The following is a 23,819-nucleotide window of genomic DNA, read 5'->3' as shown; positions in this document are numbered from 1 at the left end:
AGGGGTATTTTTATCGCACAATCTGCATAACGCAAACAGTTTTGAAATTCTGGAATCTCAAGCTGCTGGTCTGTTTTAAGTCACATGAATATCCCGGCATCAGGGCCTACATTCTTTTAAATGCTGTGTTTGAGGGAACAACCAACGAACAAAGATATACGTCCTGGTTCAGGATAGAAAGACACCCTGATGCAGGCTGGTATACCTTCTACACCAGGAAATAGAATAATGAATTTGCTCATGAATAAGTTGCGTAAATGGGGAAATGGGGAACCAAATGGGGAAACGGATGTAATTATGTCACGTTTCTCACTGAGAAGGTATGAAAGCAGGCAACCTACAAACCTGACTCTGTTCTATTAGCTCTGTTAGAAGGAGGAATTGAAACTCCAGCAAACAGGAAATTATAGTCTATAGTCCTGTAGTCTAAGCCACACATTTTGTCTTCCGTACTTTTCTCTGAACTTTCAGGCAAAGGTAGCTTTAGCAGCCTACAATTAACAGATAGGAACCTCCTCTACCTCTGACCCAGTCGTCTGGAGACACAAAGCAAGCTGTTCATCAGACAGTGACAAGGTCATGGCCGAAAGGGGACTCTAACTTGTTAACTTTGTTTTAAGGTTGAAGAAAATGATCAAAACGGTAAAAGGTCTCGTATCACTTCAGATTTTTCTGCTCTCATCAGTTCATCTCCAGAAGAGGTAGGAGTTTCTCAGAGCTCTCTGATTTGGTTGCTGCTCTTAAATTAAATGTTATAAACACAATTTTTGTATATATGTATCGTAAGAAAAAGTTCTAAATCATATTCCTCTGAAAGACATTCCTACAGCAAAACCTACATTTAAGAGGAAGTATCTCTTATGTTTAGCTCAGTAATATCCTATCCATCAAGTTTTATGATAAAAATCCTTCTTATTAACTGTATACAGCAGCATTTGATGGCCTTAATGCATCACTCAGTGCTTTAAGTCCTATCCACTACACATTTGGCTTTGGTTCATTTAACTCATCCAGACCTGACTACTACTTAACCTACTAGATCAAAATAATCTAAAAAAGTAAATAAATAAAAAAGAACCTGTCTGACAGAAGTAGGTCAAAATATCACAAATTAAACACATCATCCCTGATTTAAATATATTCAGCAATGGATGAGAAGAAAAGGTAATGACATCTATCAAAGTCGTGTCTAGATATTTATGATTTTAAAAAAATGGAAATCAATTAAAAAGTAAAAGATGGAATTTAGGTACAGTAGTTCCAAGAGCAACTGTGCCTAAACACCCAAAAGTACTTTGGTGATGAATGTTTGTTGTTTGTTTAGTTGTTTTTTTTTACCACAGTATGATGAAACACCATATTGCAATGCAACAGTGACAACAAGGTGCCTGTAAGATTAGAGGTGAAAGTGCAGGAAGCTTTGTAGATTTTAAATCCACTGCTCTGCAAAAACTGATGCAAATTTAAGAAACAACTTCTTAAAATTAAAGTATCTGTCCTCAATTTGAGCAGGTAAAGAAAGAGCATTTTTGACTGGAAGTAAGATAATTAGATATTATCCTTCTGAAATAAGATGTTGTTTTTATAAGGGGTTGTTTTTGCCTTATTTCAAATATATATCACATCATAATATTGACAAATTTATTGATTTTTTAGCAAAAGCCTTAAAAACATTTATATTATATATATAATACTTATATATAGGTATTAAGTTTATTAAAACCCTTTCTGTAACGACTCTAAAACCTTGAGCCTTTTGCAGCTTCCTTCCCTTTTTATTTCTGTGGTTCTGTTTCTGGTACGACTTCTTTCTAAGACTGTTTCTGATCCTCTACCCTAACCCGTACGTGGAGCTCTGCAGGGGTTACACCATTTTAAAGGAGTGTCTGAACATCTAGTGGAGGAAAAAGTAGTGGACTTAAAAATTTCCCACAATTCACCTTGAAAAGCAGTGTGCAACCATGGTCACTAGATGAGCAGATATATCCCAGAATGCTTTGTTAGAACTCTCCTCGCAAAACATCATAGGATTTGTTTTGGGGGCGAGAAAGAACAAAGATTGTGCTGGCAGTGTGCGGGGAGCCAGAGTTACGTGACCAACAGGGAGCAAAAATTAGTGATCATCTGTCTGAACGCTCAGGTAAATGAGTTCAATATAAAGTCCACTTTGTAGGGATTTCAGGGTCAGGGCGGGCGTTCAGACACAACCTTAATGTATTATGAAACACATTTAAGGTTGTTGACAGCTATAAATACATTTAACTGTATCACAAAAATATCTTGTATCGCATCAACAAATACTTATTGTCTTTGTTGATGCGTTCACAAGGAACACGATCACAGTGAGTTTTTCTTATTACTCGTGCCCTGTTGCTTGCTTGACATTTCACACATCAATTCTGTGGACAACTGGGACAACTTTGAGCTACCTCTGTTTGTTCAACTCAATATGGCAGACATGGATCCTACAGAGAGAGTTACAGTGCTGTATTTAGGCTCTCCTGTTATACTACCTTTGAAAACAAAAATATTAACATTCCTCTTATGCTCCAGACCTCCATTTAGCCTCAGCTGCTAATGGAACCTTTCTACTGTAATGAACTAAATGGGCTGCTACCACCAAAAATGATTTATCACAAGAATACAATCAGAATTACTGCTGATATCCTGCTAAGAAACACTGTATGTGAAGAACAGAGAAGATTCTCAAACGTATAAAAAACACCCGCTGACCAAAACAGCCAAGGAAACAAACATTAGCTGCAGTGCTAAAGTGTTTGGGGCCTATCAGGCAAAGCAGTCCCACACAGTATTCAAGTATTATTTCCAGCAATAACGTTTAATGCTTTGGAACAGAGGTCTTCAACAGGGGGTCCGCGACCCCTAGGGGGTCCGCAGATGTACTGCATGGGGGTCGCGAAAGTTTTGATTACACTCCTTTTTTTGTATTCCATTGGGCAATATTTTGCACTAATTGAAATGTCTTTAAATCCACATTAACATGAATTCAACACACTGAAGTAAACAGATAAATTGAGACAGAAATGTCTTTCAGTCATCAATGCAGATCTGCGTTTCTGAGTAAAAATAAGTCAAATATCTGACAAAAGAGTGGAAATTAGAAGATTATAAAAAAAATGTTTTGTTATTGTTGTTCCAATAAGTTTAATAGTAAGAACAGAAACATAGACTCTAAATTTGTTTAGTTTTTCAAAAAGTCAGAGAAAGAATATCAAGATTTGACGCATAAAATATCTAAAAACATGTCTTTTATTTTTAGATAGTCTTCAACATAAATGACAAATGAACCAGAGAAAAGAGGTCAAACAGGTATAGGATAGCTGTAACCTAAACCTTTTTTTTATATTCCCCCCTGAAATTTTTTCCACTAATTAAAATGTCTTTAAATCTACATTAACATGAATTCAAAACACTGTAGTAAACAGATAAATTGAGGCAAAAGATGTCTTTCAGTCATCAATGCACACATTCAGAGACACAAAGGAGCTCTTTCAAGCTGGGCACCGTTTCATCCACAACACCTGTCCCATCAACCAGGAATCAGAGTCAGAAATACTTTAATAATCCCAGGGAGAAATTACTTTCGTTACATGACTCCATCTGTAATAGAGTGACTATAGGACCAGTTTGATAGAACACAATTTCATACAATATATATAATTAGGGGGTCCCCACTCCATCTCGCCATCAGTTTGGGGTCCTTAGTCTGGAAAACGTTGAAGACCCCTGCTTTGGAAAATATAGTTGGTATCGACCAACTCTTTGTTAGCACTAATGTCGTGAAGCAGTCCTCTGAAATGCTTAACACACAGATACAAAATCTCCAGAAATTTAGCAAGTAGCTTTCCATCAAAAATAAAAATCAATCTACTGGGTCTTTATTAGAGGATCAGATTAAGACAGAAAAAAATGATTTTTGTCTGGTTGATGCGGACATTAACAGGAGCAGCTAAAAGGCTTAGCTCTTGGCTTACCCATGCTTGTTTGGAAGAACAGTGTCTGTGAGCAGAGAGATAGCGACTGCTATAAGGCAGGTTCAGAAGGGGTAAGGGATTTTCCCCGAATGACCTCATAAAGGGCATGTAAGCTCTAAGCATTCTAAGCACAGATTAGCTAAGAGGTGGAGAAAGGCAGTGAGAGAAGAAAAGTTTTATTTTATTCGCAAATCTTATACTCAGGCTTCAGGACATATGTGACTGCTATAAAAGGTTTTAAAGTCAACTTTGCATAATATGGGTCCTTTAAAAGGTCCCATATTATGTGGGAAGTAGAACAGCATCCCTGGGTCTACCAGATCCTCCAGAGGTGCTCCTAATCAAGAGACACAAGGAGCTACAGCAAGTATCATGGTTGCTTTCCAGGGCACTTCTGTCTGACCAGGATCTGAGACCGATATCGCGTTTCAGACGGCGTTCCTTTCGCTAGCAAAGCATCTGTCATGTAACCTGACAACAGCCAGATGCATGTCTCGCAGGACACCGCTCATTGAAAGTGATTTCCCCAAACGAATTTATGGTCTGGCCAATCAGGACGCAGGGCGGGTGTGTCCTGCATGTGACGTAGTGGAGAAGCGAGTTCTGTAAGTCGTTCGTCTATACTTTTTTGGTTGGCTTCTTTTTTTAAAAATAAGTGCTGTGCACAATGTTGCCTTTCATCCGCACATTTTCATGGCACAAACGACATTGATCATTTACAGACATTGCGCTGATTCCACTGTTGCTGTATCCAAGATGTCGGCTGTTCTGTTTTGTTTTTTTCCTGCGTAGCTCTCACAGCGTCACGGGTTAGCTTCGGTGTTAGTGGTTGAAATAGCACGTCGATAAAGATGACAGACCATTGGCTTATCCAATCATATGCAAGGAGTTTTGATAAGGCCCAGCCTTCAGTAAAGGCAATTCCTATGGCGGGTTCCCAGATGTATGTGAGTGGAGCTAGGCGGAGCGAGACATGCATCTGGCTGTTGTCAGCTTATCTGTCATGTGGTTTAGCCCCTAAATGCGCCACTATAATGGAATAATTCACTTCTTTCAGAGAGAAACCCCCCTTTAGAGCATGACTCTGTTCTGACATTATGTATTGAGATCCTCCCAACATTTAATTATCAAATATTGTTTTGTCCTAGTCGCCACCATCGGTTGGAGGATCCCTTGGAAGATACTCAAATACAGCAGGGACTTGTTGGACAAACTGCCTCCTGTTTTTTTTGGCTGGAGGAAAGCTAACCACATTTGTCAGCGTAAGTCTTACTGCAAACCGGTGACAACCCAACCAGAGGGACGATTCTCCAAATTTGTTCGTTGGATGAACAAAGATTTTACTGATTTCCAAGACCCTGCTAATGAGCACATCAGAGCATGTTTGGATTATCTAGTATTTAAAAGATTAAATATCATCACAGCTAGTTGGTTTTTGATGAATGTCATCTTCTGGGTGAATTGAGGAGGCATCGGGAGGTGCTGCCTCCCCCCAGACTTGACATGCAAAAACCCTTTACTTCACATCAAACTGATTCACTCTCTACTGTGTGATGATGAAGCCCAATTAGAAAATATTATCCAAAATATTCTTTTTACACCACGTGAAGTTTTTTTCACATTCTTTGCTAATTTATTAACATTCCAATTGACATTTGCATTGTCCATACATTTGAGCTGAGGTTCCTTCTGTTTCCACTGATCATCCTCAAGAATCTTTTGTACCTAGATTGAACTGACTGAACGTGGTCCAGGATAAAATACATTCTCACAGCTGACAGAGTGTATCAGCTCAGAAAACAAGCAGAGGAGAGGATACACACCTTAAGTCTTAGAAACAGAAACACCTGGTCCTGTGGATGGCACCATACCATACCATACCAACTTTATTTATGAAGCACTTTATGCACCGGACAGGACCAAAGTGGTGTACACAATCATAAAATACAATAAAATTATAAAATAAAAAATAAAAAAAAGAATGTAAAATACAAATTAGTAGACAAAGAGAATAAAACAAAGTAAAACCTCTCAAATTGTGCCAAAAGCCAAGGAAAAAAGATGAGTCTTAAGAAGGGACTTAAAAACAGCGAGAGAAGAGGCCTGTCTTCTGCTCAGAGGCAGATCATTCCACAGCTTAGGAGAAGCCACAGAAAAAGCACGGTCTCCTCTGAGCTTGCATTTTGACTTTGGGACCCTCAGAAGCGACTGATCAGCTGACCTGAGGGAACGGGAGGGTGTATAAGAATGCAACAGCTCAGACAGACAAGAAGGGGCAAGGCCAGTAAGAGTTTTAAAAATAAATAAAATAATTTTAAAATTAATACTAAAATGTACTGGCAGCCAGTGTAAGGAAGCTAAAACAGGGGAAATGTGGTCAAATTTTTGTGTACCTGTTAAAAGACGTGCAGCAGCATTTTGAACCCTCTGAAGTTGGGAAATATACAAATTACTGACCCCTGTATAAAGTGAGTTACAGTAATCCAGCCGTGTGGTCACAAATGCATGGATCACTGTTTCAAAATGTTGTTTTGATAAAATGGGTTTTACTTTGGCTACCTGCCTTAAGTGGAAAAAGCTGGACTTTATAACGGCTCTGATGTGCGCTTCCATTTTAAGACCAGCATCCATCTTAACCCCTAAGTTAGTAATAACCGGCTTAACGTACTGAGCCAAGGAGCCAAGACTGGTCAAGGAATCAGCAGTGGATCTGCCAAAGATCATTACCTCTGTCTTGTCTTCATTGAGTTTGGAAAAATTTAGGGCCACCCAGGCCTTCACATCTTCAAGACATAAAAAAAGCAGTGCACCACTGCAAGCTGCAAGGGTGATAGCTGACACCTTCTGTGGTCCAAAATGAAAGATGTGAAAATGGTTGTTAAAATGATTGAATTTTGATGTCTTATTTTACAATAAAATTCTGAAATTCTACCTTATGTTTATTTTAGCTTAATAGTTATGGAAAGGTGAGGCTTTTATTTTGAAATAAATGGCCCAAAATCGGGTAGTAGCTGACTATGTTCACTAAAATAATTTTTTATTTTTTATTTTTTTTCCACAAAAGATACGTTTAGGAGTATTTTTAGTGCACCATACTTTTTGCCTCTAATTGAGTAATATCTCAATTTTGCTACTCTTGAGTAAAGTGTTTGGCTAACCCAACCAGCTGGAGTAGTTTCACCAAATAATGAAAAAGTTACTTTATTAAAACAATGCCCCAGACACAGTTACAGAGTTGATGTTGATGTCAAAGCTTACTTTATATCTAACTTACTGTAATATTTGGAAGTCAAGCTTTTATTTTCAAAGTCGTATTGTTAAAATGAAAATTGGTTTTGAAAAGTGTTTCCTCTGTCTGGATTTCTTATTTGTAAATAACGTTATCTTTTTTTATTTTCAATAATTTTATTATAGTCTTTAAAATACCAGAAATATGACAAATCAGATGTTATGATGAGTTACTTAGTACTTGAGCAGCTTATTTGCCAGATACTATTTTAATTCTATTTAAATAAATACTTGGAAAGGTACTTTTTATTTTACTTGAGTAAAATATGGTGAATTAGGGCTATTCTTACTTGAGAAACATTTGGGGGTAACTATTCTACCCACCTGCGGTTTAGTCCTATGCTTTAATGATCTGATATGTCAATACAAAAGCTCTTATTTTGTAGAGTTCTGTATGTTATACTTTGAAATCCAAGACGCAGTTCTTGCGACATGATGTCTCCTGGTCACCTCAAGGTCAGACACTGACCGATTGGACCACTCAGGCATAAGTACTAAACTGATAGATTCTAATGTTACTGGTTCTGTTACCCACCCAAACCCATATAGCAAAAAGCCAGCTGAAAATAATTAAGTAATTGTGTGTTTAAGATACACAACTCCAAGTAAAGGATCAAAGTGTTTTAAATCTGTTGGATTCACCAACTTAGCTTATAAGGTAACTTAGCTTATCCAGAAGTATAATAAGGATACATTCACTGTTCAGCAGTATAAGAAAAACATCTCTCTCGTGGTGGTGTGGGTTACAGCTGTGCTGCTTTTGCTCCACAGCAGTGTGCAGGAAGTCGTGCGTAAATGGAAAATGTGTGGGACCAGACAAGTGTTCGTGCTTCACAGGATATCGAGGACCACACTGTGATGAAGGTGGAGTGTAATTTCTAAAACTACTGCCAGGCTTATGTTTTCAATTTCTTACCCATTACCTGTGTCCTTCTGCATCATTTAGCGCAAGGATTTCTATCTACTGTGTTAATGATGTTCTATATTAACTCCAGATGTGAACGAGTGCGGTTTGCAGAAGAGACCGTGTTCCCAGCGCTGCATGAACACACCAGGCAGCTACCGTTGTTACTGTGAGCCGGAATACACCCTAAGAGCAGATGGATACACCTGCATCAGTAAATAGAGTCTCCTTTTAATCAAATACTACATCTAAAAAATGTGCTACTAATTAGGAATACATCTCACAGTCAGACTGAAGGGAAATCTAGAAAAAGAACTACTATTGAATGTGGTGAATGAGAAGTAGAAAAACTATTTTTGAAAATCATTCGGTGTCAGATCTTGTCCAAATAGTGCAGATTCTCCTTCATGGTAGATCAATCTCTCTCTCTTCTAGGAGATACCACATGTTTCTCTCTGCGCTGCCAGTTTGGTTGCCAGGTGGAGAGATGGGGAACACTATGGTGCCTGTGTCCGCCTGGCCTCCACCTGGCAGCTGATGATAAGAACTGTGAAGGTAGGAGACAGATATCACTGAGTAACACAGTGTTATTACAATGAACATGGTGCTCATGTTTCTCTCACACATAATAACCGTACATCTGGTTCTTCATCCCCATCATCCTGCCGAGCCACTAAGATATCTTCTGCAGTTAAAGTTTTGTTTATACTTTAGGTATGAGATGCAAACCAGTAAATTAAACAAGGTGTTAAGGCTAAGCCTGTCCACCATAGCTGTATTTAATCAGCAACAGTGTGGAAAATCGTATTTAATTCGATTTAATAACTTGTTCTTTTAGACTAACCCATTAACTTGGCTGCAGGATGGTTGTTTCGTTTTCTAAACCAGTCAGTTAAAATTTCCATGTTTTACTGCAGCTTTTGAAGAACAGCTGCAAAAGGGGAAAGGAAAGTGACGCATTATTTTTTTATCATTTGAAAATATGTTAAATATATATTTGTATCCTGTCCAATTTACTGTTTCTGGTCATAAAATTAGAATACCATCGAGGTATACTGTTAAAATTGTGAAACTTGTATATTTTATCTATTTATTACACACAAACTGATATATTCTTGTGTTTATATCTTTTAATTTAGATGATTATAACTGCTGACTAATGAAAACCCCACATTTATAAAATTGATTGTTTTTGCCTACTGGCCACTGTGGCTAGTGGTTTTTCAAAGTTACTAACCCCTCAGCAGTTTAGATTATATTTAGCAATTAACAATTAACTAAAGCTAGATTTAGAACTTTTTAAAAATATAAATTTCATTGCTACACACCTATCAAACAACATTAAATGTTTAATACTACCTATCGGTCATTATCAAGTTTACAATTCCAATAAGGTTTTGTGTTCAGCCCCTTTTAAATAAAGATATTTAATAAAAACTGTTCTTTATTATTGCATGTTAAAGGCGTTACAGGGAACTAAAGGAGGGCTTTAAAAAATGCATTTTTATCCTGCTGAGAGAGAAATTTTCATATCAACAGAAAGTGATTAAAACACTCTATAAGCCTATTTTAAGTGTTCTATTATATTTTGCCAGAAGCAAAACTACCGTACATAAATAAATTTAATGCTATCAAATTGAACTGATAAACAGTGGAGGCTATTGATCAGAGTGGATGAGGCTGTGCATAGATTAAATAAAGGGATGACCAATAGTAGAATTAGACAACTTTTATTGTCATTTTGTTTACATGGAGTGTATACAAACTAAATTTTGCTTTGGACAAATGTAAACACTGTCGGAGGAAAAATGTGGTGCAAAAAAAGCAAAAAACACATTGATATGGAAGTTCAGAGCGTTAAATATATATGGTGCAATTATGCAGGGTTTTGGTTTCATGTTATCAGTGTGATGCAGAGGCTGTGACTTGATTTAGAGTTGTTTCAACAATCAGCTGTCTGATGGCGGTGGGGAAGAAGCTGTTTCGGAATGTGCTGGACCTGCATTAGATGCTTCGAAGCCTCTTCCCAGAAAAAAAAGATTAATATTATATTTACATCTTACTTTTTAATTTGGGTACAGTTAGTGGAAAGTATGCAATGTGGCTTATTTTCAATAAGAGAAAAGAAGGAGAACCACTTCTCAGGCATTTGGCTGCAAAGCTGGGTCTGACTCCCTGACAGGGCTTCAGGGGAGGGAGGGGCCCGCTCCCTCACTCCTTACTTAAAAAGACTGAGAGCTATCACTGCTTTTATGTGTTTTCACCAAAGTCTCCAACAACACATACTGTAACAATGTCACCAGACTTCTCAATAGTAAAGGAGCTCCCTTTACTATAAAGAGTCCTGAAAGTTGCTAAATAAAGTGAGTAAGTTGTCAACAGTGTTTTAAACTGCCTTTTTTCTATCTTTTTTTGTTGGTGTTTTTTTTTTTTTTTTTTTCGTCTTATCTCTGGACTGTATGTATGAATGTGGACCTAACAGCATATAGATCTGTTCTGCACAGGGACCACCTTTCTGAAGTGACATTGGTCACGGCCGAACCAATCAGCAAACACCGTGTGCAGGCAGTGCTGTAGTGTTGCAGTGTCACCTTTAGTTTTGCTTGTTATTTGGGATGACATTTGAGAAAACTGCAATTAAAAACAGAAAAAAGAATCCAACCATCTACTGTAAAGGCTTGTAGTATTGGCTGTGCTATTAGCCACAGCTGAAATTGAACCACATTTGGCAAGTTACGATTGTTAATGTCAATCCCTGCTTAAGACCAATGCAAAAAAAAAAAAAGAATTTCCAAGAATGTTGACCAACTCAGTATTTTCTTGGGGCTCCTTTTGCCTGGATTACTGAAGCAATGAGAAGGGGCTTGCTCTGATAGTGGCCTTCGGTAAGACACCAGGTGTCTTACTTTAATCAGACATTTAATAATTTAAATATAAGGCATGCAGGTGGCGCAGCGAGAGGCCTTAGTCCTCGACGTGGCCGACCAGGGTTCGAATCCGACCTGTGGTCCTTTTCTGCATGTCTCTCCCCCTCTCTCATACCCCCTTTCCTGTCAGCCTACTGTCTAAAAAATGAGCCTCTAGTGCCGCAAAAACTAAAATATATAAACAATGTAAGTATTTAAATTTTTCACAATATTCTAATTTTTTGAAATACTGAATTGATGTTTTTATTAGTTGTTGGTAATAATGATCCCAACTAAAAGTAATGAACAGTAAAAATATACAACAAAATAAATCTAAAATAACTCCAATGTTATGAAGACCTATTGTACCACTTTGGTACATGTTTAAAAGTACACATTGTCATGATGCTTTTAATAGATCTGACCCAAATGCAGAGAAGCACTCAGAGAACCAAGTTTAACAGGTTTATTGAGGTGAACTACAGGAGTAGGATTCTGGACTGGAAGTGAGAAGGGAAGTTTACAGAGATGAGTTCAGGGTAGAGTCCTGCAACGGGTTGGGTACCCGCGGGTCCCTGATGGGTCACCCGCTAAAATACTCTTTTGCGGGTGAAAAATACATAAATAAAAATAAACGGGTCGGGTGGATATTTTTTTAGTACGTGCGGGTAGTTGGTGATTTTTTTTTTAATGCATGTGTGTTGTTATGGACATCAGAAATGTTATATTAATCAGGCACTGGGGTCACCCTTGCTGTAGCTTAAAGCCCTGCCGGCAGTGTGGGCTTCCCTCCAAAAAGGCCACAGTCAGTGCATACACGTCTGCTGCAGTGTTAATGGCGCTGTTCTGCATCGCAGCGTACTATAGCCTATTACTTGATGTGTTAACGGGTCGGGTTGCGGGTTAAATATCAACGGGTCGGGTCAGGTTCAGATTTGAATTGAAGATATCCGCGGGTGACGGGTCGGGTTCGGTAGTCATCCTAACGGGTTCGGGCGGATGCGGGTTGGTAAAACTCGACCAATGCAGGACTCTATTTCAGGGTCCATAAGAAATTTGATTGAGTTCTTGAAAACAGTTTCAAGTCTGAGGGCGTTTGTTTCTTGTCCTTGAATCCAGTTGGTGTGGGTTTATCCGAAGAAGGGGGGAACTCGTTGGAGGGCGGACAGATTGGTTTGGGTTGGACTCTGAGGAGCAATGGAGCGGACTGCCACTTGGATTTCCGCAGGAACATGAAGGGGACATGTGGAGGTTTTTCCCCTGCCTAGTGTGAACACAAATAATCCTTTCAGGGGGAGAAGGCCAAACATCCAGTTTGCAGGAAGGCTTCCTGCCAAAAGGCAAAGACAAAAAACAACGATAAACTCAGTGTACGAAGGCTCAGGTTAGACTCGGCTAATCTCAGCATGGCTAGAGTACCCAAAACTGGCAAACACTGTGCTGCCGAGGTAGTGACAGCCCACTGCTTAAATACTCCTCCGGTAATGAACCAATGAGCCGCAGGTGTGCAGGAGGACCAACGTGGAAAGGGCACCACCTGGTGGTGGAGAAAAGGAAACACAAAAACAGACCACACAAACTGGATTCCTGATACACATTAGATTCCTGACAGTATTCTTTTTTTTTTAACACACTGGTTAACACACAGAGTTGATCTCCACAGCAGGTTCCCTTTTCTAAACTTTTTGTCCGCAGTAAAACGTTTTGAGTCAGATGCCAACGGTGTCAACAATCATTGCTGCCACCCTCTGGTTTAGTGGAGAACTGCCTGCCATGCCAAATATTCCCTATCTTATAATATTAGCGAATCCTTAAAAAAATTCCTGTTTCCAGTTTATGATCTGGATCATCACCATGGTATAATGGATTGCCCCTTTGCGTGAGGGACATCTCTGATAAAAATGTCATTAAAATCCATCCATGACTCTTCAAGTTATCCTGTACACAGACAAACAGACAGACAGACAGACAGACAGACAGACTCCAAAAACTGACATTAACCTTTTACTTAAGAGTTATTTTCTGTATATCATTGAAAAAAAGTGACATGGTTATTTACTTTGCATTACAATCATCGACATATTCAGTTAGCATACCAACTTTTTTTGTTCTTTTCAATGCAAATATTAATCCATAATCTCCAGAGGTGAGGAACAGGTAGACCTGTATCATTTTCCCTCTGATTTACAAATATACAGTTAGCTTCTCTTTGTTGGCCTGTCAGATAAATTCCCTATAAAACATTTAGGCCTACGGTTACAGAGAGATGAATGAATGCTTCCCTAATCCTGTACAAACTGTCTCTATGTTGTCGCTTTTATAATCCAACTCTTCCCAACACATGAGGTTAAATGCAGTTTATTACGGTTATCAATTTAACCTTCTGCCATGTCTGATTTAAAGAAGCAGTAGAACAGTTTTCCTCTCTCAGCGCTCCGCAGCAGTGATCATAGTGGTAGCCTACCCAGCCAATTATCAGAAGCCTCTAATTAACTGTGGACTGTCCCCAGTGTCCGCTTGTGACCTCCGATAACTCAGCAGCCGACAGCTCCTGTCCTATAATGATGCAAGCCTCACCCACGGCTGTTAGAGAAACATTTTCACACAGTGGGAGCAGCTCCGAGTAAGATCTGAGTCAGAATGAAGTCACCGCTTTGTGCTCACTGCTGTGACCCTGTTTCTGAATTACTGCTGTTTCCTCTGTTTGCCTCATAACTAAGAGGTCAGATCTCAGGGAGTTCACGCTCCATTTAGTTTCAAGTCTGAGAAATAAAGCTGTTTGTTGTTAGTAACCAAGCTAAGTGCTTTTTTAAGAAACAGGTTTCTGTTCTGTTTGCACTGCATGCATTCAGAACTTGTGGAAACATGTTGCACAGCAATATGTGTGACCAACAGACGAGCAAATAAAATTATCTTTACCACATCTGTCCTCACACAATGCAATGTCCGTCATTGTGTTACCCTCTCTTTAGTCACCATTAGGAATCCTCTGGTGTATTCCCAGTTAGATATTAGGAAATTATTTGGTGTCATAGAACAGCCATTTGGTTTAGGTTTGGACTGATCCAGTAGCCTAATGCTAGCTTGCTTCATACATAGATTCCAACTGACACCACATATGCAGGTATTTTTTCGCCATGTTGGTAGACCAAAAAATCTCTTTACAAAAGGCTGACTAAGTCAGTCCAAACAGCTTATCTTCCCAAAACAACAACCCCTACCCTATAAAACAGCTGGCAGGTGCCTATAGAACAGCTGTTTTCTTCTCACTGAATTTTCCAGGTAAAGGCTGTCTATTCCAATAAAGTAAATCACTTCAACTTGAAAGAGGAGATTCCTAAAGTGGCCTCAAGTGAACCATGTAGGTATTTTTGGTCTTTTTTGTCTTTTTACAGCAAGACTTTTTAAAGCTTCACTACAAAGCTGCTCCTTAAAGGCAGTCATTTGGGTCTCTGAAGCAAATTGCTGTTTTGAGCAAAGACAGAGGCCCCTATGGGCCCCTGTCCTGCCTTTTTTTAAGAACAGTGAAGAGTGTGTCATAAAAGAAACAGACATGACACACTTTGCCTACTTTAAGTGTTTGTGTTTGGTTTCAGATGTAGATGAGTGTCAGAAGGCTGATGTGTGTCCACCCCAGCTGACCTGCAAGAACACATTCGGCAGCTTCGTTTGTGTTTGCAAAGATGGCTTTGTGATGGGAAGCCTGCGGGGATCTGTGGAGTGTCGAGGTAAAAAGTTCATTAAGTATATCTACACCTTTTCAAACCATTTACTGTATTTCTATCGTAAAATTCTTGACGGATTATTTTAACCAAACATCTGAATCACATTTTCAGAGTTGTTTAATTATTCATTGAGTTTGTATAATGCTCTCTTATTTATTAACATATCTACTTTAAATAAAGTAAGGTCTTATTGCTGTTGCATCATCTTTTTAGGAAAAAAGCGTTAATTCGAGAACATTTATTCAGTGTGAAAAATAATCCCAATTTAAAATCCTTTGTTGTAAAAAAGAAAATGCCCATGCCACATTAATAGGTATTATTTAGGACAAGCCTTTTTCCAAAGGAAAATCATTTAGTGTGTAATATGTCATAGGTGACGGCACATCTTCAAACCAAATATCCTTGTATGTCCAAGTCTTGCATGCACTGTGATACGGCTCCCAGGAGCTTTGAAGAGCAACAAACCCACAGCACCAGAGGTCCACCCTTGTGCCTGGTTCTCATCATGCTTGACCAAAGGCACAAGGTAAACCTTTTAATGCTAGAGCAGCTGGAGTGTTTGTTTTTTGATCTCATTAAACTGAAAAAAATGGCCTTAAAATCTGAAAGATTTATTTTTATGATTTTAGAGGGGAAAGGGCCTTTTATATCGATTTATCCTAACATTCAGCTCCCCAGCTGTTTATGTTGAAGATGGTTTTAAACTCCACTACCATAATTTTTTACAATAATAGTAGAAATTATGTTAGATGGAGATTAATGAGACAAATTTCAATGCTTATTGTGTATTTTTTTCAGTTTTCTAATGTGTAACTTGTGTTCCTAACTTCTAGTCCTTTATTCTCATAGGTTAAACATCAGATCTTTGAACACGCTGCTATTTGGAAGCTCTCCCACTTCGAAATCATGGAGGGGTCTGAAATTGTCTTCGTAGGTGCATGTCCAATGTGAGAGACATAATCTAAAAAAAAAAAATCCAGAAGTTACAATGTATGATTTTTTTAGCTATTCATTTTTACGATACAACTGCAAATAAGTATTTGAACAACTGAGAAAATCAATGTTAAAATTTGGTACAGTAGCCTTTGTTTGCAATTACATAGGTCAAACTTTTCCTGCCCCACTCCTCCATACAGATCTTCTCTAGATCAGTCAGTTTTCTCCGCTGTTGCTGAGAAACTCAGATTTTGAGCTCCCTCCAAAGATTCTCTATGGGGTTTAGGTCTGTAGACTGGCTAAACCACACTAGAACCTTGATATGCTTCTTCCAGGGATACTCCTTTGTTATCCTGGCTGTGTGCTTTGGGTCATTGTCATGTTGGAAGACCCAGCCTCGACCCATCTTCAATGCTTTAACTGAGGGAAGGAGGTTGTTCCCCAAAATCTGGCAATACATGTCCCCGGTCATCCACTACTTAATACAGTGCAGTCGCCCTGTAACATTTGCAGAAAAACATCCCCAAAGCATAATGCTACCTCCCCCATGCTTCACAGTAGGTATGGTGTTCTTTGGGATGGTACTCTTCAGTTTTCGTCCTCCAAACACGGTTAGTGAAATTATGACCAAAAAGTTCTATTTTGGTCTCGTCTAAACACATGGCTTTCTCTCATGACTCCTCTGGTTCATCCAAATGATCATTAGACACTTAGGATGGATTTTGACATGTGCTGGTTTAAGCAGAGGAACCTTCCACGCCAATGCATAATTTCAAACCATGACATCTTAGTGTATTACCAACAGTAACCATGGAAACGGTGGTCCCAGCTCCTCCCTTGTAGTTCTAGGCTGATTTTTTCACCATTCTTAGGATCATTTAGATCTCATGAGGTGAGATCTTGCATTAAGCCCCAGTCCGAAGGGAGACTGACAGTCATGTTTAGCTTCTTCCATTTTGTAATGATTCCTCCAACAGTGGACCTTTTTTCACCAAGCTGCTTGGCAATTTCCCCATAGACCTGTCCAGCCTCGTGTAGGTGTACAAATTTGTCTCTAGTGTATTTGGACAGCTCTTTGGTCTTGACCATGTTAGTAGCTTGATTCTTACTCATTGTATGGAGTGGACAGGTGTCTTTATGCAGCTAATGACCTAAAAGGTGCATTAGGATAATGGATAAAGTGGAGGGGGACATTTTGAAGGCAGACTCACAGGTCTTTGAGGATCAGAATTCTAGCTGATAGAAAGGTATTCAAACACTTATAGCAGCTGTGTCATACGAATAAATAGTTTAAAAAAATCATTTATTGTGACTTCTGGATTTTGTTTCACAAATTGGACATGCTTCTAGGGTGACAATTTCAGACCCCTCCATGATTTTGAAGTGGGAGAACCTAAAAAATAGCTGGATGTTCAAATATTTATTTTTCTCACTGTATGTATGAGTTGACAATTAACAAATGCAAAGCTTAAGATTATTAAAGCATATTGACTACAATTACACATTTAGCCCAAAGGCTGTGGGTTTTTCCCCATTAGAGGGCAGTGAATGTGTCTCTCTGTTTCAGAAGTGTTTTCACAAAGCCAGTGTCTCATTATGCACATGGGGTTGATGATCCAAATGAAGTTTTTACAGCTATTCTCACAGTTCCCACAACTTAAATCAAAGATGAAAAGTCAAGATGACCTCCAGCTCTGCAGAGTTTGCAGAACATGTTCAGATGTGTTTGACATCAGGCTGTAAATGACTGAGATGATCAGAGCACACCCCCACATGCTCTACCTATCTGTGTTAACTGGCAGAGGGAGCAATCGTGTGAAAATGTGCTTTGCAGCCAGGAGTCCAGAGAGAACATGTTTATGTGATGGCTCACACACTCAGCTCTTCAATTGATCGCAGCGGTTTCTGTTTTCATCTTTAGGGAGAGCTCTGCTAAATTATCTCTCAAACAGGTGTCGAAGTTAGCAGCAGGAATCCAGTTTTCTGTTAAAGAAAAATGAATGAGTACTTCAAAGTGTTTCTCATGAGAAGTAATATTTTTCTTTTTACAATATTTAAGAGCACTTTCTTAAAAGCCTGCCTGCGAGAGCATGCATGAGCCCATTTTTCCTCGTGCACGCTCTGTTTAAAAGTTGCTGTTCTCTCAACTCAGCAAGCTTACTGTGCCCGGATGTGTGCCCTAACCCCTAAATCCCTACATCACTATATAGTTTGGACTATATAGTAGACTTTATAGCAAAAAGTTAAGTTTTTACTGTAGCATTAAAAGTAGACAGAGTGTCTGCCTCACAGACTAAAACTGGTAGTTGGTTCCACAGGAGAGGAGCCTGATAACTAAAAGATCTGCCTCCCATTCTACTTTTAGAAATTCTAGGAACCACTAGTAAACCTGCAGATTGAGATCGAAGTGCTCTGTTAGGAACATAAGGAACAATCAGATCTCTGATATCAGATGGAGCTTGGCCATTTAAGGATTTATATGTGAGAAGGAGGATTTTAAATTCTATCCTGGATTAAACAGGAAGCCAAGGAAGAGAAGCCAGTATAGGAGATATATGATTTTGTTGTTATGTTGTTATATGTTTTTTATTTACTCTGGCTGCAGCTGAAGGCTTTTAACTACAGTTCAGGGGTGGATTTACCATTAGGCAAAACTAGGCTGTTGCCTAGGGCCCCAAGTTCTTGGGGGCCCCATAAAACTCTAGCACTTTTATTTCTATAAAGCGCCTAGCGCCAAATCTAGTTACTTTTTTCTGTTAGAGGAGGCTTTGTCAACAACATGTAAAATCACCAAAATCTGCTCTCCAGAGCAAGTAGATTCATAACCCCGCCTCCTGCTCTCCTCAGTCTCATCTGTTGTCATGAATCATACAGCTATTATTTTATGCAATTAGGACTGTGTTATTTACTTTTCGCCTCTTTTACCATCGCCTTTTTTGAAACACAGGAAGGAACAATCAGCTAAGTGAGCTTAGTGATTGGAAGAAAATCTTTTATTCTTTTTAGAGCATGAAAGGTCAGCTAAGTACAAAACATAGAAAAGAAAAAAACTAAAATAAGGGACAAGAAGAGAGGGACAAAGGAAGAAGTAGGAGAACAAATAATGTATGTCTATTCTATTAAAATTTCTGTATCTGTATAATGGGTCTGGTTTATGCGTTGCCTTCTCAATTCGGAGGGCCCCCTGCCTGTCTTTGCCTAGGGCCCCAAATTTCCTAGATCCACCCCTGCTACAATTAGTGGACTTATTGAAGGTAAAGATGTACAATACTCCAGTCTTGAAGTAACAAATACACAGACTAGTTTTTCAGCATCACCCCTGGACAGGATATTTCTTATTCAAAGAATATAAAGTTTGTTTTTTCTGCATTCATCATAAGATAATCCTCTTTACCTTTAAATAAAGGTTTAATTACAGCTACCTTAAAAGCCTGAGGTACATATCCCTGTGACAGTGATAGATTAATTACATCTAAAATGGAGGTGGAAAATCATAAGGAATACAACCTTAAATAACTTGGTAGGAACTGGATCTAATAAGTTGAAAGCTTAGATGACGATAATAGTTCTGCTAACTTTGAAAGTTCAATGTTCAGATTCTGTGGTTACCTCAGATGCTCCCTCACCATCCAGAGATAAACCAATCGTATTTAGAGGGGTGCCAATGATCTTATCCTTAATAGAATCAATCTATCTATAAAAAATCCTACAAAATTTAAAACTGCTAAATGCAGGGGGAATTGATGGTTCAACAGAGCTATGGTTCCAGGTAAGTTTGTCAACTGTATTATAAAAATAAATCTAGGATTATTCTTATTCTCCTATATTAATGAGGAGAAATATGCTGTTCTTGCTTTATGAAGGGTGATTTTATACATCAGTAAACTATTTGTCCAGACTAGGTAAGATTCCTGTAGGAATTGTATTAATTATTGTAATCTATTTAGGTTTTTCATGGTTTCTGTGCCGAGCATGTTGCCATCAGAAAGTGGTTAAGTATGTCTTCAAGACAGGGGCCAGGACTAGATCCAGAGGGGCATTGGCCTGTGTTGGCCCCTGTCATTAAACCGCCATTGGATCTAACTGCTTTGAACTGCATCGGTATCCCTGATCTACTGCTCTTCTTCTCCTACAGACAAGGATGAATGTCTGATTGGAAATCACATGTGCAGCCGCCATGCTCGGTGCATTAACACAGAGGGCTCCTACACCTGTCGCTGCTTAGAGGACCACTTTGGCAACGGACGCTCCTGCCGGCCCAGGAGAGCTCCACAGTCTAAGGCTCCCATGTACTTCAACTACAGACTGTCCAAAAGGACCAGAGCTGTCCGCACTGCGGTTTAGATCCAAAAGGCTCCAATAAAAATGAAATAAATCCACTTAAGATGAAGTCCTTAAGTGGAGCTGTAAAGGTTAAATCTACTCATCTTTACCATGAAACTTTTACATTTTTAATTTTGGCTTTTGATGAAGCTTTGAACTATGCCTTTTGGAATGATATTTCAAACAAATTGATGATTCTTTAAGGGGAAACCAAATAAGCATACACCTTCCTGAATTTTTTTGAGTTTCCTTGCAATAGACTCCAGTACATCAAATATGTCTGGAAATAAGTTTCCTAATGGTAGCCATCAACAAACTTTTAGCAATGTTCCAGATAAAAATTTGCTCTAAATCTGCTGGTCTCCTACACATTCAGAGTTTTATGGTCCCATATTATTGAAATACGTCTAAGCTTTAGGTTGCTTTAGACATTTAGAAGGTAGCCTGTTTTGTTTATACTGATACGAGCATGCTTGGTGTGAGATTTCTAGTCATTGAGTCGAAGCAATTAGCTGGCTTTCCTTAGATAGAAAACTTTTAAATAATCTGATTGTATGCTCTGGTTGAATCGTCTCCATAAAGTGCCTTGAGATGACACGTGTTGTGAATTGGCACTATATAAAAAAACTGTATTGAATTGAAGCCTAAAGATGTTAGAACAAATGAAACTTTGTTTCCATCAGTCACAACTGAGACACAAAAGCCTTAGAGGAAGTCGCACAACCTGCAACAGATGTTGCAGTGCAGCTCTTTATGTTGTAATTAAGGATCTAAAGATCATACCTATTAGCTGCGTTACTTGCCAAATTATGAGTGGTCTGTCCCGCTCAGATGTCCGTATCAATGGTCGGGACCATAGACATGTGTACACGTATTTTTTTTATTATTATTATGCAGGGAGTTTTACAGTTTATATGGACACTGCAATGTAAATAGAGCAGAAAAACAGAAGAAAAAGGGGAAAAAAAAGAGAAAAGATGAAAGAAAGAGGAAATAGAAAGGAGACAATGACAAAACATTTTCAGTCTGCTTCATCACCTGCAACGAGATGTAAAAAGAACAGCACAACTGAAAGACATGGTACGAGACATACAATAAAGCAACACCTTGAAACTATCTCTGAAGTAGTATTATTAAGTGTGACATGTACCTTGTGTTACCTGAAGATATGAATGAAGGCTTTCTGTATGGAAGTGAATCTCTAAGTACCTGGAACCAAGCACCTGTAATTGTTTGTGAGGGTGAACTTGTGCATGTAAAGTTTATCCATAGAGAAAATGCTCAATAGCGGTGTGGAGAGCCGAAGAGGCGGACCCCCCAGAGCACTGAGTCCAGCGCCGGGAGACCCAAAACCCCAGACGCCCAAAGGGACCCCAAGAGTGAAGACACCAAGGAGGGGCCAGCCCCGGAAATCAGACCCCCACCAAGGGAGGAGAGACAGCCCCGAGGAAGCCCCCAAGCCACCACAATGCCGGCGCCCTGGGGAGCAGCGGGGACGGCCACGCTGAAGTGAATCTGGTCCTGGGCCCCAGGGATCCGAGGCCCCAGGGGTGCCCGACCCCCAGACAGGAGCCCCAGAAAGGCCCCGGCCGGCCGGGCCTGCGAAGAGGCCGCCAGGAATGAGCCAGTAGCCACCCGGGCATCCATCCCCAAACCCCGAGCTCCACCAGTGCACCGGCGAGCCCTGATGGGGGTAATGGGCTCCGCCCTTAGCGGAGACTTGAGATGTGTTTGGGAGAGAGGGCAGTTCAGATCCCAACCTGGGAGAAAAAAATAAAAATTAAAAATAAAAACTCACAATCTCGATAACGCCTTCCCTCCCTAGTGCCCCCACTCGCACCACAGAAAAAGGAAGAAAAAAAAAACGCGGACACACATTCACACATAACACTCACATCCAATAATACCAGGACCAAAGACCCGGTGGCACCGGTGGTTGGTTTTAGGTTCACTTATTGGATCGGATGATCCAATAAGTGAACCTAAAATCCGAATTGGGGGAGGGGAGCAGTGACACCGCCACACCGACCCATCTCCTTCCTGCTTCGAGCCCGGCCCCCCACCCCGCACACGGACCGGACCACCTCCAGCAAGAGCCCCCCCGGGGCCCACCCATCCCGCGCAGGCCACCCAACCAGAACCGCCGCCCCCCCCAAACTACTTCAACCAGCCACTACACGCCCCTCCGTCCAACCTTCTTTTGGGAGAGCAGAAGTGACAGCCCTGCCACCGGTAGGCCACCTTGGCCCCGCAACTGGTCCCCACCAAAACCATAGACCAGGCGGCTCACTCTTCCTCCAGGTGTACACGTTTTTGTGTTGCGGCTTTTGTATCTCTGTTGCCGCTTTTGTATTTGTTCAATTATTAATATACTTTTGAAAAGATTCTATTTAAACCAAGTGGAATAATCTGTCAACACAATAAAACCATTACCCCTGTTAATTAAGACCTTTGTCAGGGTGCTGGAAAGGGCAATTATGGCTGATTTTCAAACCTCGGCTGCAGAAGAGTCAGTGTGACTTTGGTCCTGACTGTGGAACTGTGAACCAGCTCTACACCCTCTGCTGGGTACTCCAAGGTTCATGGGGGTTTGCCCAACAGCAGGAGTTTGTTCAGCATCGCTGGCATTAAGTTGGACATGTTCCCTGTGCATGTTGGGCTCTGGCAGGGCTGCCCTCAGTCACTGGTCCTGTTCACAGCCTTTATGGACAGGATTTCTAGATAAGGGCCAGCGGAGGTTTGGTTTGGGGACAGCAGAGTTTGTCTAGATGACGTGATTCTGCTGGATCCCTCCTACAAAGACCTACAGCATGCATTGCGGCGGTTCACAGCTGAATGCGAGGCATCCGGGATGAGATTAAGCTCCTTCAAGTCCAAGGCCATAGTTCTAGACTGGAAAAAGGTGCTGTGTCCCATTCAGGTCAGAGTAGAGCTCCTTCCTCAAGTGGAGGAGTCCTGTTGACTAGGGTAGCAGGCCCCTGATCTTGTCACTTGAGAGGTGATACAGGCATGTCCCACTAGGAGGAGGCCAAGGGGAAGACCCAGGACACAAACACTATGTCTCTGGGCTGGCCAAGGAGATCCTTGGGCTTTCCGCAGCAGAGCTGGAGGAGTAGTCTGCGGAGAGGAGGTATTGGAGTCTCTGCTGAGACTGCTGCCCTTGCAACCCAGTCCTGGAGAAGTATAAGTAGAAACTCTAAAATCTGTATTACTCTAGAACCCTACAGTGGTGGAAGTTCTCTGCCTTTGTATCCAAGGCTTTTAGAGTCCAGCATAACCCCAGCTAGTAGCACAGCATGACATATAGGATAAAATTATGGCATGCATAAATGCTGCCTCAAGTGAAAGACAATGTCTGATAAGTTTAAAATTTTTCCAGTTCAAATAGACTTTTTAAAATCATGGTATATATTCTCAAAACAAGAAGTCTTACCAGGTGTACTTGTCTTTCTGCACCTCAACTGAGTAGAAACTTCTCAAAAGAAGATAAATCTAACAGACTTTGTATCAATCTCAAAATAAGATCAAAACACCCTTTGGCAAAATATTAGACCGTAAGACACTTATTGCTTTGCAGGGTTGAGGTTACAGGTTTTTTCCCCATTTAATTCATAAATGTGCATATAACCGGTCATATGGTCCCACAATTTATGGAAATGCTGTATTGGATGCATTAATAATTTACATCATTCCATGTTACTTTAAACCTCAGAATTTGATAATAAAGGCTGACCTCTGCTGG

At 40.0% G+C, this 23,819-nt stretch overlaps 1 protein-coding gene across 2 annotated transcripts; it reads left to right on the top strand.

Moving 5' to 3' along the window:
- Window positions 1–560: 560 nt before the first annotated feature.
- Window positions 561–21,040, top strand: LOC119773903 (nephronectin). 2 transcript variants are annotated; one of them, XM_038271115.1, is made up of 7 exons: window positions 561–701; window positions 5,144–5,257; window positions 8,058–8,147; window positions 8,279–8,401; window positions 8,623–8,742; window positions 14,690–14,821; window positions 19,890–21,040. In XM_038271115.1, exons 4-7 carry the CDS (start codon window positions 8,326–8,328, stop codon window positions 20,096–20,098), a joined length of 537 nt encoding a protein of 178 aa, XP_038127043.1. In that variant the 5' UTR covers window positions 561–701; window positions 5,144–5,257; window positions 8,058–8,147; window positions 8,279–8,325; the 3' UTR covers window positions 20,099–21,040. The 2 variants fall into 2 exon arrangements, with proteins under 2 accessions (XP_038127043.1, XP_038127042.1); XM_038271114.1 differs by having other exon boundaries at window positions 8,055–8,147.
- The last annotated feature ends 2,779 nt before the right edge of the window (window positions 21,041–23,819 follow it).

Source organism: Cyprinodon tularosa, unplaced genomic scaffold (assembly GCF_016077235.1).
Source record: "Cyprinodon tularosa strain WSP-4 unplaced genomic scaffold, ASM1607723v1 ctg79, whole genome shotgun sequence".
Lineage (NCBI taxonomy): Eukaryota > Metazoa > Chordata > Actinopteri > Cyprinodontiformes > Cyprinodontidae > Cyprinodon > Cyprinodon tularosa.
Note: the sequence above shows the minus strand (reverse complement) of the source record. Positions and strands in the feature narration are given on the sequence as shown.